Source organism: Rhinolophus sinicus, linkage group LG07 (genome assembly GCF_036562045.2).
Source record: "Rhinolophus sinicus isolate RSC01 linkage group LG07, ASM3656204v1, whole genome shotgun sequence".
NCBI lineage: Eukaryota > Metazoa > Chordata > Mammalia > Chiroptera > Rhinolophidae > Rhinolophus > Rhinolophus sinicus.
Genome location: NC_133757.1, coordinates 73382588 through 73399715, shown reverse-complemented (window position 1 = coordinate 73399715; position 17128 = coordinate 73382588). Strand labels below are relative to the sequence as shown.

General features: G+C 49.2%; 1 protein-coding gene across 9 annotated transcripts in view; it reads left to right on the top strand.

Annotated features, from left to right (window-relative positions):
* Window positions 1–17128, top strand: part of ARHGEF18 (Rho/Rac guanine nucleotide exchange factor 18) — an 84849-nt gene that overhangs the window by 54023 nt on the left and 13698 nt on the right. For all 9 annotated transcript variants that reach the window (XM_074337756.1, XM_074337757.1, XM_074337758.1 and 6 more), the window contains 7 exons: window positions 8825–8963; window positions 9800–9912; window positions 10047–10187; window positions 11676–11926; window positions 13416–13541; window positions 15149–15266; window positions 16127–16375. In XM_074337756.1, coding sequence (XP_074193857.1) covers window positions 8825–8963; window positions 9800–9912; window positions 10047–10187; window positions 11676–11926; window positions 13416–13541; window positions 15149–15266; window positions 16127–16375 — 1137 coding nt within the window. The remainder of the gene's footprint in view (window positions 1–8824; window positions 8964–9799; window positions 9913–10046; window positions 10188–11675; window positions 11927–13415; window positions 13542–15148; window positions 15267–16126; window positions 16376–17128) is intronic.

The window sequence follows — 17128 nt, the reverse complement described above, 5'->3', positions numbered from 1 at the left end:
CTTTTGAAATCATTTAGACTCACAATAAATTGCAAAGATAGTACAGAGGGGTCATGTATCCCCTCCCCCCAGTTTTTCCCACTGGTTACCTCTTAGGTAACTAGAATAGGATGTCAGAACCAGGAAATTGATATTGTGACAATGTATGAGCCTTCTGTGCCATTTTATCACATGTGCAGTTTCCCATCACTACCACCTCCTTCAAGATCCGGGACTACCCATCACCACAGAGATGATCCCTGAGCTCGCCCTTCATGTCACACCCACTCCCCTGCCCCCCACCATTGTTCAGCCTGGCAACCGCTAATCTGTTCTGCATCTCTATAACTTAATTTGGTCATTTCAAGAATGTTATATGCATGGAATCATACAGTTACGTTTTGAGATTGGCCTTTTTCTCTCAGTGTAACGCCCAAGAAATCCATCCAGGATGTTGCGTGTTATCAATAGTCCTTTTCCTTGCTGAGTAGTATTCCATGTGTGTGGATGAACCACAGTTTGTCTAACCATTTGCCCAGTGAAGGGCATCGAGGTTGTTTCCAGTTTTCTGTCTATTACGAATAAAGCTGCTATGAATAGTCATGTACAGGTTTTTGTCTGGACATGAGTTTTGCATTCCTCTGAGATAAATACCCAGGAGTGCAATTATTTAGTTTCCTTTATCAACTGTCCAGCTATTTCCCACAGTGTCTGCACCATTTTACATTCCCACCAGCAACGTACAAGTGATCCAATTTCTCTACAACCTCGCCAGTATTTAGAGTCGTCACTGTTTCGTATTTTTGCTACTTTCTGGGTGGTTTTATTTATTTTATTTTTTTTAAGGTTTTATTGGGGAAGGGGAACAGGACTTTATTGGGGAACAGTGTGTACTTCCAGGACTTCTTTTTTCCAAGTCAAAAACTTTTCCAGGACTTCTTTTTTCCAAGTCAAGTTGTTGTCCTTTCAATCTTAGTTGTGGAGGGCGCAGCTCAGCTCCAGGTCCAGTTGCCGTTGCTAGTTGCAGGGGGCACAGCCCACCCTCCCTTGCTGGAGTCGAACCGGCAACCTTGTGGTTGAGAGGATGCGCTCCAACCAACTGAGCCATCCGGGAGCTCCAGCGGCAGCTCAGTTCAAGGTGCCGTGTTCAATCTTAGTTGCAGGGGGCGCTGCCCACCATCCCTTGCAGGACTCGAGGAATCGAACTGGCAACCTTGTGGTTGAGAGCCCGCGCTCCAACCAACAACTGAGCCATCCGGGAGGCAGTTCAGCTTAAGGTGCCATGTTCAATCTTAGTTGCAGGGGGCGGAGCCCACCATCCCTTGTGGGACTCGAGGAATCGAACTGGCAACCTTGTGGTTGAGAGCCCACTGGCCCATGTGGGAATTGAACCGGCAGCATTCAGAGTTAAGAGCACGGAGCTCTAACCGCCTGAGCCACCGGGCCGGCCCTCTGGGTGGTTTTAATTTGTATTTCTCTAATGGCTAATGAGGTGGAACATCTCTTCACCTGCTTTTTGACTATCTGTTTATCTTTGGTGAAATGTCTTTATTTTCATGTCTTTTGCTCATTTTCTAAATGGGTTGTTTGTATTTTTACAATTGAGTTTTGAAAGCTTGTTAAATATTCCAAATACTAGTAATTTGACAGATGGCAGTTTGCAAATATTTCCTCCTGCTCTGTAGGTTGTCTTTTCATCCTCTACCAGGGTCTCCCACAAGTGAAAGTTTTTAATTATGATGAAGTCAGTTCATAGGTATTTATTGCTTTTGTGGATTAGGTTTTTGGTGTCATATCAAAGAACTCTTCACTATCCAACCCCTGGTTCCTAAAGATTTCCTTGTATGTTATCCGTAATAACTTCTATAGTTTTACATTTTCCATTTCAATCTGGTCCATTTTGAGTTCACTTTTCTGAAAATATGAAGTTTAGGTTCAAGTTCATTTTTACACCTGTGGACCTGGGCGTCATTGTTCTAATTCTTCCAGGATTATCCATAGAGTAACACAGAATATGGTTCATGGTGTTGTGATTCACAAGTACAACACAGTTTGAACTGCACGGCTACACTTATACGCAGATTTCTTTTCAATAAATATATTGGAAAATTTTTTGAGATGTCCTTACTACCATGAAGCATCATATCGACTACACTAGGCTACCAGAAAGCAGTCATATTGCTGCTTTTTCATTATCAATGCATGAGTCATTATACCTGTAAATAAATATTAATTATTTTAATATTACCTTTTTATATTTTTACGTCAGTGTTAGTAATACATAGAACACTTACCGTGTTTCGTATCATATAAGACAATATTGGTGTAGGTATGACAGATGACGAACTTACGGTAGTGCTAAATATAGCACAGAACTGTAAATATGTCTTTTATGATTTTCTTAATAACATTTTCTTTTCTCTAGCTTACTTTATCGTAACATTACAGTATCTAATACATATAACTTACAAAATGTGTGTTAATCGACTGTTTATGTTATCAGTCCACAGTAGGCTATTAGTAGTTAAGTTTTGGGGGGAGTCAAGTTATGCGTGGATTTTTGACTGTGCAGGGGTTTCCTGCCTCTAACCCCCGCATTTTTCAAGGTTCAGCTGTATATTGTTCGATGAATGGCATAGCCTGTGTGTCCCGTATGGTATTTATGCAAAACATACATACTTGCTATTATTATCCTTTTGCTCTATGTGAAGGACTTTTCAACACAAATCTCAGTCATTGTTATTAAACATTATTTTTCAACTTATAAAACTATTTATACCAGCAGCAATTAACTGTGGATGGTGGCATTATGGATTATTTCTACTTTTATACCTTTTTGTGATTTTTAAGTTTCCGACACACATAGTCAAGAAGATACTTTTTTTTTTAAATGGTGTTCTCTAAGTTTAACGTGATGGGGGGGGGCGTGTATTTTTTTTATTGGGTAATATCAGTTTCAGAGAGTATTCTTTCGGGCTCACACTATCTCCTGAGCCTCAAGATGCCTTTTTTTCCTTTGTCCCCTGAAGCATGAGGTTAAGAGGTTTTTTTCCTCCTACATTTTTATTGGTTTTTTATACCATCTTGCTTGTGTAACATCAAAATGAAGCAGAACAGAGAAATCAATGAGTTGTCTTGGCATTGATTTATTCTGTTCTCAGGTGGCCGAAAAGTCAGGAACTGTGAACTGAAAACTTCATCTTGTATTGATTTTCTTAATTGTCTCCCAAACACTCGCGCTTGCTAGAACTCTCCAGAGACAGGCGACACCCCAAGCCTGAAAGAAAAGTCTTTGCTGAGACAAAGGATGGGAGGCAGGGAGGGGACACAGGACCTCACTAAATGCTAGATAAGAGAAAACAAGCGGTTACTTCAAGGCTGAGCCTTTGAAACTGCAGCGCAGCTAGAGAAGGCTGTTCCTGCCTAAAGATGCCGCTTGTCTAGTCTGTTTGTGTGGCCATGGCGAAAACTGCTGGTACCTCTGTGCCAGGGCTCAGCTGCCTTCGAAAGATGTTTGCAGTGGCATTCCTATCAAGCAACAGGATGAAGCTGCCATTTAGAATATAAAATTCTTGCTTGAAAGTCGATTTTTCTAGATGCCAGTGTATTTCAAGATGAGAAAGGACAATTGAAAACTAATTAATATGGTCACTTGATGTCTTATTGGTCTTCCTCAAGAAATGACTTTCAACAGATTCGTAACTACTAAGTGTTGTTCATGGGATTTCCTTGTGGGGTCCTTTCCTTGTGCAGAAAGAGGGCTATTCCTCACGGGAGTGTGTTTAATAGCTTTATTGAGACGTAGTTCACATACCGTCCAATTCATCCATTGAAGTGTACAGTTCGGTAGCTTTGAGTAGGATTCCTGCCAGGGTTAGGGAGGTCGTGCTTTGTGTTAGAGGAGAAAGTTCATGTCTTAAAGGATGTAGGGTAGACCAGAGTTCACATGGGGAGCATAACTACACTAGAAAATAGCCCCTATTAATCTGAACTTCATGGTATGTTATCCAAGTAAAGTAATTAGGTAGGACCCCGCTGTCTGTCACACAAGCTTAGTCGTCTGATTTGCTCAGAAACCACTATGCGGTTCAAGAGACAAAACAAGGCTTTTAAAAAAAATCGTCACGGGAACAGGCTGCCATCTGTGTTTGTTGCTAAGGACGGGGTGTGTTTTTCCTCCGGGCAAAGCACTTTTTCCATTTTCACTGTTCACTTCTTATTTTTGTCCCTGCCTGTCCTCTGGGTCCCCTTGTAGAAAGAGCTCTGTGGTATAGTCACCGCCGGGTGCATGCCGATCGATGGCCCCTCTCAGCAGTGGGCAGACGGTGCTAATTAGGCTCCGAAGTGGTTTTTATGGCAGTGCAGACGGTGGGTGGCAGCGCTCTGCTGAAGGCCGCTCTGGGGCCAGATCCCAGCGCCACACCACTGCCCGTGGCTGGCTGCTTTAGGAGACATGTGTGTTCCTGTCTCTCTCACAGCCGAGGTCACAATGACTAACTCATACCGTGTGTTCAACTACCAAACGGCCTGATCTGCTCCTGCAGAAAGAGGGCTATTCCTCACGGGAGTGTGTTTGTTTAATAGCTTTATTGAGACGTAATTCACATACCGTCCAATTCATCCATTGAAGTGTACAGTTCGGTAGCTTTGAGTATACTGAGAGCCCATGCAGTCCATTTTACAGCCCCAGAAAGAAGCCCTACACCCATTAGCGGCCACCCTTCAATCTTCCCCCAGTCCTAGGCACCTGTTAATCTCCTTTCTGTCTCTATGGATTTACCCATCCTGCACATTTCCTGTAGAGGGAATCTACAATACGTGGTCTTTGTGGCTGACATCTTTCATGCAGCTTATTTTCAAGGTTCATCCTCATTTTTGCATCTATCAGGGCCACACAGGGAAGCACCAGGGCGGGTCAGGAGGCAGAGGGAGGGAGAAGAAAACAAGGGCAAGAGCTTTTATTGTGGTTTCCATCGGGCAGAAAGGGTGAGGCAGGGTAAATGGGATTAGGATTGGCCCGTGTGAATAATTTCAGTGGGCTCTGGCACATGGGGGGCTGTCCCTAATCATCCAGCACGTGGCAGGTGGGTGTGGGCCTGGATATGACAGCTCCGTGAAGGAGGTAGCTGCAGGTGTGGGCTCGGGACTGGTTGGTTTGCATGTAAAAGGAGCTCTTTCTTAGATGACCATCTCTGGAAACTGCCTACTCCTGGGAGGGTGGGGGACACAGATGTCAGAGCATCAAAAATACAGAATAATAAGACAAATGAACACAGCTGCTCTGTGGTGGAGGTACTGACTCATGTCTTGATCAAGCAGTTATTTCAAGGCTGCGTGTGTTAGAGAAAGAGTCAATGGATGACTGTCCGTCTCTTTAAGTCTTAAGTAGCTTGAGGGGAGTGATGGTTGGACTGTTCCAGAGGAAAACGAATAATGTTTCTCAGTCGGTCACATGGCCACCAAAGGCATATCATTAAACTTTTCTATAGGAAGACCCCCCCAAAAAAATAGAAGGGCATCTCAAATGCTTTTTGGAAGTGTGTGGTTACTCAGTTTTAAAGAAATACAAAGAATATCAGAGTTCTGTGGTGTGTGTTTGAGCAAACAAAGGCATTCTAAAATACAGTAACGTCTCATTTAAGGCTTTTTAATATACAGCCGATCCTCATTCGCAGAGTCTGTGTTTATGAATTCCCCTACTTGCTAAAGCGTATTTGTAACCCCAGATCAATACTTGTACGGCTATCGTGGTCTTTCTCAGACACAGACAACCAAAAACTTGAGTGACCCAGTGCGCACTCTCCCAGCAAAGGCTCATGCTGGAAGCAGGTGTCCTTTTTGCACTGTATTTAGTGCCACGTTTTTTGCCTTTTTTTTTTCTGTCCTCTTCGTTGATGACTTCATGGTTTAAAATGGCAAGCATAGTGCTGAAGGGCTGTCCAGTGTTCCTAAGCGCAGGATGCATCTCACGGAGAAAGTACGCACGACAGACACGCTTCCTTCAGGCACGAGTTAGCGTGCTCTTGGCGATGGGTGCCATGTTACGAGATTGACAGTGTATATTAAGTCAGGCGTCAGTCAGCAGAGGCACACATAACCCAAGGTCATGTAGCGAGTGACTGGTTGCTGAAAGGATAGCTGGAGGCTCACAGGAGCCTCGCCCTGGATTTCTCCTACAGGTGGTGCTTCAGGATTCGCTAACGCAGTGCCCACTGTGACATCACTACTACAAATCATGAGAATTCGACTGTAACTTTTTATTTTAAAATAGTGCATGAGTCACAAGAAAGTGCAAAATTGTCGAGTCCCTGCGTACCCATCACCCAGTGTCCCCCAGTGATGATGTAATCATAGTCCATTGTCAAAACCGAGACACTGATACTGGGACCATATTATTAACACAGGGACAGGCCCTATTCAGATTTTGCCATTTGTTACGTGTGGGCGAAAGGGGAGAGTACAATTCTGTGAAATTTTATCCCATGTATAGATTTAAGTAACCAACACCACAGTCAAAATACAGAAGCATTCTACCACCCCAAAGAAATAATCATTACCTTCTTTTATGGTGATAAATTATATGTAACATGAAATTGTACCATTGTAATCATTATTAAGAGTACAGTGCAGTGGCGTTAAGCACACTCACATTGTGGTACAACCATCCCCACCATCATCTCCAGAACTTCCTCACCTTCCCAAACTGACACTCTGTCCCCATGAAACACTCACTCCCATCCCCTCCCCCAGCCCCTGGCACCACCATCTACTTCCTGTCTCTACCAGTCTGACTCCTCTGGGAGCCTCATGTAAGGGAATCACACAGTGTTTGTCCCTCTGTGTCTGGCTTATTTCACTGAGCATCATGTCCTCAGGGTTTGTCCACATTGTAGCAGGTGTCAGGATGTCTGTCCTTTTTAAGGCTGGATAATCTTCTTTGAAAAAATGGTTTCTTGACCTGTTCTGTGGGAGGCACTGCCCTCCATTCTGTTGGGGAAACAGATGATGAGCTGAATAAATAAGTGCACTTGACCCTTGAGCAGCGCAGGGGTTGGGGTGCCTAACCTTTGGAACCAGAAATTCTTTGAAGGTGTTTATGGTGACTTTTTCTTCTGTGGACTATTTGATTAAAGCAGAATCCACCCCTCTTCAGGCAAGACCGCAGATCATAGGAACAGTCTGTCGGTGGTACCAGGATGCTGGGCAAAGGATGCATTTCAGGATCTGTCCCATATTTGTGCACTCAGGTCATAATAGCCTGGGTGGGGTTTAATGTGGTGCCGAAATGGCAGGAAATGCCTGCTCTGGACCGTGAAGGCCTCGGTTTTATGATTTGCGCCTTTGTCCCTGGGAGTTCGTCTATGAGTGACAGCCTCGTCATCTTTGTCTGCTGTAATAATTGTTAGCCGCTTACGACCACAACATCGCGACATTTGGAGTCACTGCCCAAATGGGATTGTCACCATGCTGAGCTCTGATAAAAAATGAATAGCTGATTTAGAATGCTCTGTGTGTGTAAAACGGCGTCACACCACTTAGTGGGTTGTTGTTTTTTATGAGCTGTCTTCATTACTCCTCTACAGGAATGTTCTGTCGGACACACACCCACAGGCACACTTGCCGCCTCCCTAAATTTCCACCTGAATTAAAACTCACTCAGCATGCTGAACCCCTCTCCCCAAGAAAAGCTCCTGAGAGAAGTACATTTTCTTGTAGGGCCAGCCCCATGCCCGCCCAAGGGTCATAGTCTCACTGCTGCTGAGAACCAGAGTTCCAGCTGCTTTCTTCATGTAACATAGAGAAACCAGTGGGTGGGTGCTTTGGGAACCCAGGAGCCAGGTAGGGAAGGCCACCAGCAGATTTCCTGTTAATGCTGCTGTTGGAGGAAAGCTTTCAAATGTGAATAAATTAACCTAGCAGCCTGGCTCAACTAGGCTTGAGTTAGATGGTTACGTTGTGGGGGGTGGACCAGCCTGATTAGTGACAGCTTGGTTTTCTAAGAGTTGCATCTTTCCGGCAGTGGGAAATCACAGGCTATGTGCTTCCTAGTAGCTCAGCTCTTAAATTAGTGAGCAGATGAGTGCGGGCAACCCTTTGGGTCCCCTGTTGCACGTTAGGTTGGTTTACAATCGCCTGTGAAATAGGATCAGAGCCTGTCATCCACTCTGGTGGTCAGGTTGTGTCCGAGTGCTTACGGACTGTGGTGCCTGCGGCTCACACCATGCCCTGTGGTCTCGGTCTCAGTCATCCTGACATCTGATCTCAGATTCATTAGTCGTACGTGTGATGTCAGCACCAGCCACACCAAGCGCAGACTCCCGACTTCGTGATATTAGCTTCTTTACAGTGAACAGAAACTGCTCTCTGCTTTTGACCCCCTGCTAAGACAGAAGGGGTGTCAGGATATTTTGTTGTTATTTTACCAAAGGAGAAAATATGATGTGATTTGCGCCCTAAACGGTCTCAGTGGGGACCAATTTCCTGCCCTCCAGACCCGCTGCTTCAGCCAATAAAGTAAGAGAAGACGCAGCTTTACATTTCTAGAAGGATCCCAGGGAGGTATAAGAACAGCGCACTGCGCAGTCTGGGAGCCCCGCCGTGAACATGGGACACGCACATTCCAAAGGCAGCGACAGAGACAACGCTCTCCACAGCCGCCCCGACCTGTCTTTCTATGGCTCCTTTCCTAGGAAATGGAGCGAGAATGTCTTTCTAGATAACGAGCTGCTGACCTCCAAGATCCTGTCCGTCCTGCGGCCGCAGTCGGAGCAGGGCTTCCGGACAGGCCACCTCCACTACCCTGCCCACTTTCTCAGCACCAACTCTGTCTTTGCCTCCGTCGCAGCGTCCCTGAAGGAACACCCGAGGAACACCCTCTTGTCCGATGGCAGCCCGGCCCTGTCCAGGAATGTCGGCATGACGGTCTCGCAGAAGGGGGGTCCACAGCCAGCACCCAGCCCGGCGAGAACGGGGCCGCGACTCGGGTAAGCCAGGTCCCCTCTCTGCTGTCAAGGGCAGGTGAAGGGAGGGGGCTCAGGGGGTGCCGTTTCCTGGGGACCCTGCCAGCAGCCTCTCTGAAAGGAGACCCTCAGGGGCGTGTGAATCTACTCATGGGCCCCCAGCCAAGCAGTGAAATTCCCATTAACACTTGTTTCAGAGTCATTCCTTTTCTTTTTCAAACAAGGTGTGTTCTGGGTGGGCTGGACCATTGGAGCCATTTTGCTTCATGCTCTTGAAGGGTCCCTTTGTGTACTCAAGATGAGGCTGGAAGTTCCCAAGGGGGTTGCATCCCATTATTTATGCCCTAACCCAGTGTTCCAAGAGCTTCGAGGTGGTTCTCTTAATAGTGCATTCAGCAGTGCTCAGGGAGAAAACATGTTACAAAAATGTTGTCGCGGTGATCCCTGCATGAGTTGGTGGGGAAAGGAGCTGATTATCTTTCTGCATTAGAAAGGATTCTCCCTCCACCCTTGACTGAGTGAGGCTGTGTCCACCTAACTCTTTCTGGAAAGAATTTCAGGGGCTCCAGTGGCCAGTAAAGGAAGGATATGATTAACACACCTTTACAATGTACCTGAACATTAAAGTTAGTTATGAAAGAAGTCCTGATGTTATGTTGGCAGATAGTCTCCTGATTTTCAGAAGTGATCTGTGGCAAAGTTAAGGCTTACATTGAAATCCGGAAAGTTCTCAGATAGTATTTAAGCGGATTAACAGTCTAATTTGCATTCATAAAATGGGGCGTGCGTGCGTGTGTGTGTGTGTGTGTGTGTGTGTATTTCGATTTTTTGTAGTAATTGTTTTTATGATTTTTATTTAGACTAGTCACAGGAGAAATGGATGAAGCCGACTCTGCATTTTTGAAATTTAAGCAGGCAACGGATGACTCCCTTTCACTTACATCCTCGAATGCCGAGTCCATTTTCGTAGAAGGTACAGTCATCCCGATGCTTTCACAGATGTCACGGGGTCCCCATCACTCTGGGAAGTGCTGGGACCCACACCAGTGTGTACACGGGACTCAGGCTGGGCTGGCCCCAAGCAGTGGCCTCTTGCTCTTTCCCCAGACCCCTATACTGCCTCACTGAGAAGTGAGATTGAATCGGACGCCCATGAATTCGAGGCCGAGTCCTGGAGCCTCTCCGTGGAGCCGGCGTACGCAAAGAAACAAAAGAGGGAGGTGGTGAAAAGACAGGATGTGCTTTACGGTAGGAAGCCCTCTGCTGCCACACCAGCCTTCCACACTTCTTTTCCTTCTTTCTGTAAAGATTTGTTCCACTGTGGAGTCTGGGCTTCACTACCGACTCTCCCTGAAACTGTGTCACCCGCTCCCTGCTCCCCCAGGACAGCCTTGCCTTCCAGGCCTGACTCACGCTTACCTTGTTGGTGACCCTGAGAGAGAAGACCACCCCAGGCCTGTCCCAGCTGTCCCTCGTGACCGCAGACAGGCCTGAACGTGGCTATAATTGGGGGGTTTGGAGGCTGTCCCTCTCTCCGTGTGGGACTGTAGCAACAGCTCCGTGGTGGGCACCCCTTTCCACTAGCCGTGGGCAGCCACTGCCCTGAAATGGGATGTTGCAGGATACAATGAAAACCACAGCTCCCAGACACAGCGCCTGTGCCTGGGCCAGAGCTGCGCTGGATGCCCCACCTATGTCCTGCCAGGCTCCAGGACCCCTACAAGCTGGGTGCCAGAGGCCCAAGGCAACCACAGTGGAAGCTGAGGCCTTTCTCTCCCTTAACCCTTACTGTTCATATGGTCCTTCTTCCATGGGAACTGTCCCCCAAAACTGACAGTGTTGTGTCACCTGAGGAGGAATTTTCCTGTCCGTTGTCGGCATTCTGGCATTTCTAGAAACGTCCTTACTTTTTATCCCACATGGCAGGTCCAGCTCCGGGATCCCCACACCCCAGTCAGGGGTGTCCACGGGCGCCCACTTCCTTCTGAGTTTCACACCCTGAGCTGCCTGCCCAGGCCACCAGGTTGGGGTGGGGGTGGGGCAGAGAACGCGAGTGGATGCTTCCTCCCAGGGCCCAGTCCAGGCCAGAGATCCTTCAGAGAGGGACGGAGAGCATCAGTCACGCTTCCATCCGGGCGGCCGGCTGCCGCGTTGTCTCAGCCCTGGGCAAACACAAACCTGGGCGCAGTGCTGCTGACTTGGTTTCATCTCTAGCAGCTTCAAGGCCTTGATTTGAATGACAGGAAAACTCCAACACAAAACCTGGTCTTTCTTTGCCGTTAACAGTGAATTAAAATCTCACTTGAGCTCTGCTTTTGCATCAGTTACCGTCTGGGTCTGGCCCCTGACGTGCACAAATGTGTGAATTGCACACCCCAAGGAGTGGTGTTCATCCGAACGGCGTTCTGGCTCCAAACAGCCTTGAGACGCCTTCGGCACAAAACCCTCCTCTGAATGTGAGGTCCCGGCACACATCCTGCATCCTGCCTCTCCAGATGCCACCCCACGCCTCGCTGCTCCCTCAAGCGGGGGCCCCTGCAGCACCGGGGTGGGGAGAGTGGGAGGCCTGGCCTTTGGGTAGCAAGGCCACGGGGGCAAGGACTTCAGCAGAGAACTGAGAAGCCAGCCTGGCATATGGCAGGCGGGCAGGACGCACAAGTGCCCCCGTGGATCACGGGAGGAGCGACGCCAGGGTGTGTTCCCTGCGTGGGTAAGTCCTGTCCCCGTGCCCCACAGAGCTGATGCAGACGGAGGCGCACCACGTACGGACACTGAAGATCATGCTCAAAGTCTACTCCAGGGCCCTGCAGGAGGAGCTGCAGTTCAGCAGCAAGGCTGTCGGCCGCCTCTTCCCGTGCGCGGACGACCTCCTCGAGCTGCACAGCCACTTCCTCTCTCGGCTGAAGGAGCGCCGCTGGAAGGCCCTGGAGGAAGGCAGCGACCGGAATTACATCATCCAGAAAATCGGGGACCTCCTGGTACAGCAGGTGGGCACGGCTGGGATGAGCCCCCGTCTGGCTCTGTCCCTCATCAGTAACAACAGGGACAAGGCCCTGTATTGTGATTTATAAGAAGTATGTATTTGCTCTTTGTCCACAGTTCCTGGCTCACAGGTCCCAAAACCCTTGGAATTTCCTAACTGGTGACAGCATGAAGGTGTCTTAGGTTATGTGAATGAGGCGACTTTTAGAAAGCTCCTAAGGATAGGATCTGGATGCCAGGGGAGCCAACCACGTGGTTAGAGGGTTGGAAGCTGGAGTCCCACTCCCCGACCTTGGGGGTGGGGAGAGGGACTGGAGGTGAATCAGTCATCAATGGCTAATGATTTAATCAGTCGTGCCTCTGTAATGAAGTCTTCATAAGAACCCAACAGGACAGGGTTCAGAGAGCTTCCGGGTTGGTGAACACGTGGAGATTCGGGGAGAGTGTGCCCGGAGAGGGCATGGAAGCTCCACCCCTTCCCCCATAATTGGTCCTCCCCCTGGCTGTTCCTGAGTTGATCCTTATTAAAGGCAGTGGTGATCTAGTAAGTAAACTGTTTCTCTGAGTTCTGTGACCCACTGTAGCCAATTAATTGAACCCGAGGAGGGGATCACAGGAACCTCTGCTCTATAGCCAGTTGGTCTGAAGCACAGGTGACAAGTGGCATCTGAAGTAGGGGGAGGACAGTCTTATAGGACTAAACCCTTAACTTGTAGATGCCATCTCCTGGTAGATAGTGTCAGACCCTGCTGTCATCTGAGAATTGTTGATGTGGGGGAAACCCACACACACACATTGGGATTGAGTCTAGGAACCCTTTCGCCCCCATTTATTGAGAGCCTGCCTCCCCAGAGCACAGCAGTCCTGGGCCGTTACAGCTGTGTGTGCAGCTAATCTAGCAACACAGAGACCTAAAAAGCATATGCACTTGTCCAAACACTGTCCAGTGTTGTGTTCTGGGCTTTTCTTCGGTTGGTTAGCTGGTCTTTATTTTTTGGTTTTGGCGGCTGTGTTTTTGGCTGTTAGAAGCGTATCTATGGACCAGAGCCACCTGTGGGAGGGATGTTGACCCTGAATTGACTTCTGAGTCAACTTCTGAGCCTCAGCCAAGATTGTCAGAGGGCACCACCACCACTCGCCTGACCTCAGAGTGATCCAAGCTTCCCGAGTCAACTCGTTAGAATAAACTGGAAGAATACCTCTTTTGCTTCTAAATTTTTCTAATTTTGTTCAGCTTAAATTTATGTTTCCTTCTCGGAGTTCAGGATGTCGTCACAGCATCTGTGACATCGTAAAGCCCATTAGCAGAACGTTTTCTCGTTTTACCTTTATTGTGCCTGTACTAAAGCATGTCTCTGCTTGAGTATGTGTTAGAGAAGAAAGTAAAATTGCAAGTGAATTCAGTACTTACTTTACAGAGTCAGATGAACGACATGAAAACGTTCCCTGGCGGTTTTCGTGTTTCCTTTCAGTAACATCTCCACTGTCTTTCAGTTTTCAGGTGAAAACGGGGAGAGAATGAAAGAAAAATATGGTGTCTTTTGTAGTGGCCACAATGAAGCAGTCAGTCATTACAAGTTGCTGCTGCAGCAAAATAAGAAATTTCAAAACTTGATCAAGGTAAAAAAAAAATTATTTTTTAAATTAACACATGCTTTTCACTGTAGTTCCCTCCCCCCCTCGCCCCACCCCCACCCCCCCACACACACATACACGCACGCACACATACACATACGCACTCACACACACGCACACGCACAGCTGTTTGCAGATCTTCAAATTAAGGCACCAGTTACAAACCAGTGATCTTCACATTTTTATTTTCATTCTTAACCATGAACTCATTCAAGAACATGTCAGTGGAATCTTCTGGAGAATCCCAAGGTGTAAAAGCAAAGCAGACCTAGAGCTTTGTTCCTTGACACAAGGGTGGCCCCTAAGATGCCCCTGCAGGCCCCAACATGGAACCAGCTGACCATCATTCCTCAGGTTGTTGAGGTGACACAAGTGTCGTTCCACGGGGCCACCCTGCCCTGGGAGCCGCCCCCTCTGGAGTCACCCGTGGTGCCTCGGACGCTCCGACTGATGCAAGGCATTCCTTACTCTAAACCTTTGTCCCCTCCCTTGCCTCCTCCCCTCTCTGGTCCCCTATGTCCTCCATAGTCTGTGGAATGACCCACACCCATCTTTTGCCTAACAGAGTGTGGACACTCAAAGCTCAGAACCAAAAACGCTTCACCCAGCCTGAGTCAGCTGGGTCGGCCAAGGCTCTCCCTCCTGCTCTCTAGAAAGTGCGTCCGGTTGAGGCCGCTAGGCTCTGTCCGCATGGCTGTGTGGTGGCCCCGGGACACATGGCTCCAAAACAGCTTCATCCCCTGTCGCCTGTACCCTGAGGACTTTCTTCTGAAATGATATTCTGTAACTAATGGTCTGGGGTTCAAATGATGCGTTTTCAGTGTCACTCCATTATCATCACAGTGGATGGACGCGAAAGGGAAAAAAAGTCACTTTAGGGCCTAAATTCATCTGGTGACAAGCATGGGACAGGCCACCCAACATCATGAGCCAGAAACACTTAGAAAGTGGGAGGGTTCTGATGAGATGAAGGAGACCAAGAGAGAGCGAGTTTTGTCCCCAGAATGTCACACATCCCACAGTGACTCTCCTGGTCCTTTCTGCGATGGCTGGCATTCCTGAAACTCAGACGAGAGTGGTGGGAGCAAAGAAGGAGAGCATGTGGTGTGCTCAGGAGAGCGCCGGAAGCTGCTCTCAGCCCCCCACCAAGAAACGGCTTCCGGTGACCACTTCTTGGGTTCTTAGCTAGAGGTATGTATCAGAAAGCTGCAGGGAGCCGGTTCAGAAGGCACAGGCCTTGTCTGGTTCTGGAAGGTCCAATAGCCGTCAGTCCGGGTCAGGATCTTCACACGCATGTGCGCACGTGCACGTGCCTCGTATAGTTTTCCGGGTCATTCCCGTGGCCGCCCCCTGGCTGGTTCTGCTTTCTTCTCCCCTGCTGCCTTGGGGCCCCCTTTGTAGGCCAGGCTGCCTTTGCTTTTGTTGCCTTTGTGTGTATCCTGCTTTTACATTTCTGGTGACGCAGCAAAGAAAAGGTTCCCGTGAGCCAAAAAGGAAGGAGCCCCCGGCCTCGGTACCCGGCCAAGTTAAATCCACTGATTTGGCAGGAAGTAAGACGTCAGTACGGCATGGTTTTGTTTTCTATTTCATAGAAAATCGGCAACTTTTCCATTGTGCGGCGGCTGGGCGTGCAGGAGTGTATTCTTCTGGTCACTCAGCGCATCACCAAGTACCCCGTGCTGGTGGAACGCATCATCCAGAACACAGAAGGTACCGTCGCTGCCTTGCCCGTCGGTGTTATGCCGGTGGTCTCTGTCGCCCTGCCCCCTGTTGTAACCATTGCTTTGGACACATGCCCCTCTGTGATTTGTCTTTGGTTCTCTGGATGTTGCTGGGCTCGGGGACCATTCACTGAGTTGTCACCAGGCAGAATCACTGTGCAGGGTGCTGGGGCTTCCAACCAAGAAGGATGGGAACTGGGCCTCACGGGCCTGCTGTCACCCCGGCCCCTGGCACAGGCTGGGCCATAGCAGGCCCTCACTCAGCATCTGAGGAGTGGCTGCGTGATGGAGAAAGTGCCCGTGTTAGGGTCACTTCTGAGTGACCCAGACAGAAAAGAGATGGTTCCTGTGTTTATGAGCAGTGCCACAGGAGGGCCTGCCGACAGCATGGAGGGCAGAAGGGAAGGGGCACGAGACCCAGAGGCCAGGGCAATGCTGACCACATCTCCCTCATTTTCAGGGGACTTGGGCCACGAAAGGCACATCCCTGGAGAGGGAGGAGCCCACTCTTGGTAACAGCAGGAGGTGGAGGGAGTGTTATGCAAAGCTGGAGGGCATAGGGAGTCTCTTTACCAAGGGGTGGCCTTTACATGTGTCACTGAATTGCACCTTAGCTTCTGCATTCCACAGAAGCTCTGTGTTGGTAAGAAAAAAACAAACAAATGCTGGGCTGTTGCATTTATTTTGGAGAAGCATTTATATCTGGGGAGATTCAAGTTGGAAGGCAATTCTTGAGGGTCCTCTGAGCAGTGGCCTCAGGGAACCTCCCCAGACCCTGTAGTGTGTCCGCCTCTGTCACGTTCGTGATCGTGGACAAAGGAAAGCGCTAAAACTCTGCTGTGTTGGCAGCTGGCTCCGAAGACTATGAAGACCTGACCCAGGCCCTGAACCTCATCAAAGACGTCATCTCACAAGTGGACGCCAAGGTCAGCGAGTGCGAGAAAGGCCAGCGCCTCAGGGAGATCGCAGGCAAGATGGACCTGAAGTCCTCCAGCAAACTCAAGAACGGGCTGCCCTTCCGCAAGGAGGACATGCTGCAGCGGCAGCTCCATCTGGAGGGCACGCTGTGCTGGAAGACCACGTCCGGGCGCTTGAAAGGTGAAGCCCTGCCCTGGGCCCCCTTGGACGGGTGGCCCCTTCATGGATTGATACCACTATCTAGAAGTAGTGGGTGCCCTCTGGATCCATGGGCACCATTTTGGGTCTGTGGGTGCCGGCTGGCACAGAGCCACCGCAGCCTGGCTGCTTCATGGCTAAAGGGTGGTCGTGTGCTGAGTCAGTAGGAGCACAGGCAGCCACTGTGGAGTGAGAATGAGACAGTCACCCCAGCACGCTCCTCCAGTCTCTGAGATGGTGTGGCGCACACCAGGAGGGTCCCTGGATGAAGAGAGGTGGGGATTCGTTGCCAGCAGAATTCCATAGCACCGTGAGGCCCCAGGTTTCCCACCTGGCCGTGCGGGGCGCGCCTGCAGTGGGCCCAACCACTGACGGCCTAGTGTGGGTAGAACACGCCACCCGGACTGGACTGCCGACCTCAGTGTCACCGAGCATCTCAGTCACTGCTCGGCGTGTGCTCCGGTCCTGGCTTCCAGAATCCGTGGTGCAGTCCAGACCAGCGAGCACTCGGGACTCATCCCCAAGTCTCCTGTCCATTTCATGTGCCTCAGAAACACACTGAGCTGTCCACTGGCATCGGCATCTTTAAAGGTCTTTAGGGAGTGGCCAGATCTTCAGTTGGCCGAACCGCAGAATGTGTTTGTTCATATATTGAGCGAGGTGCGTCCTGCAGATACAGTTCAGCACCACCTGTGTTCTAGGCCCCCAGGAGGGTGGTACGAGGCCAGTCAGCAG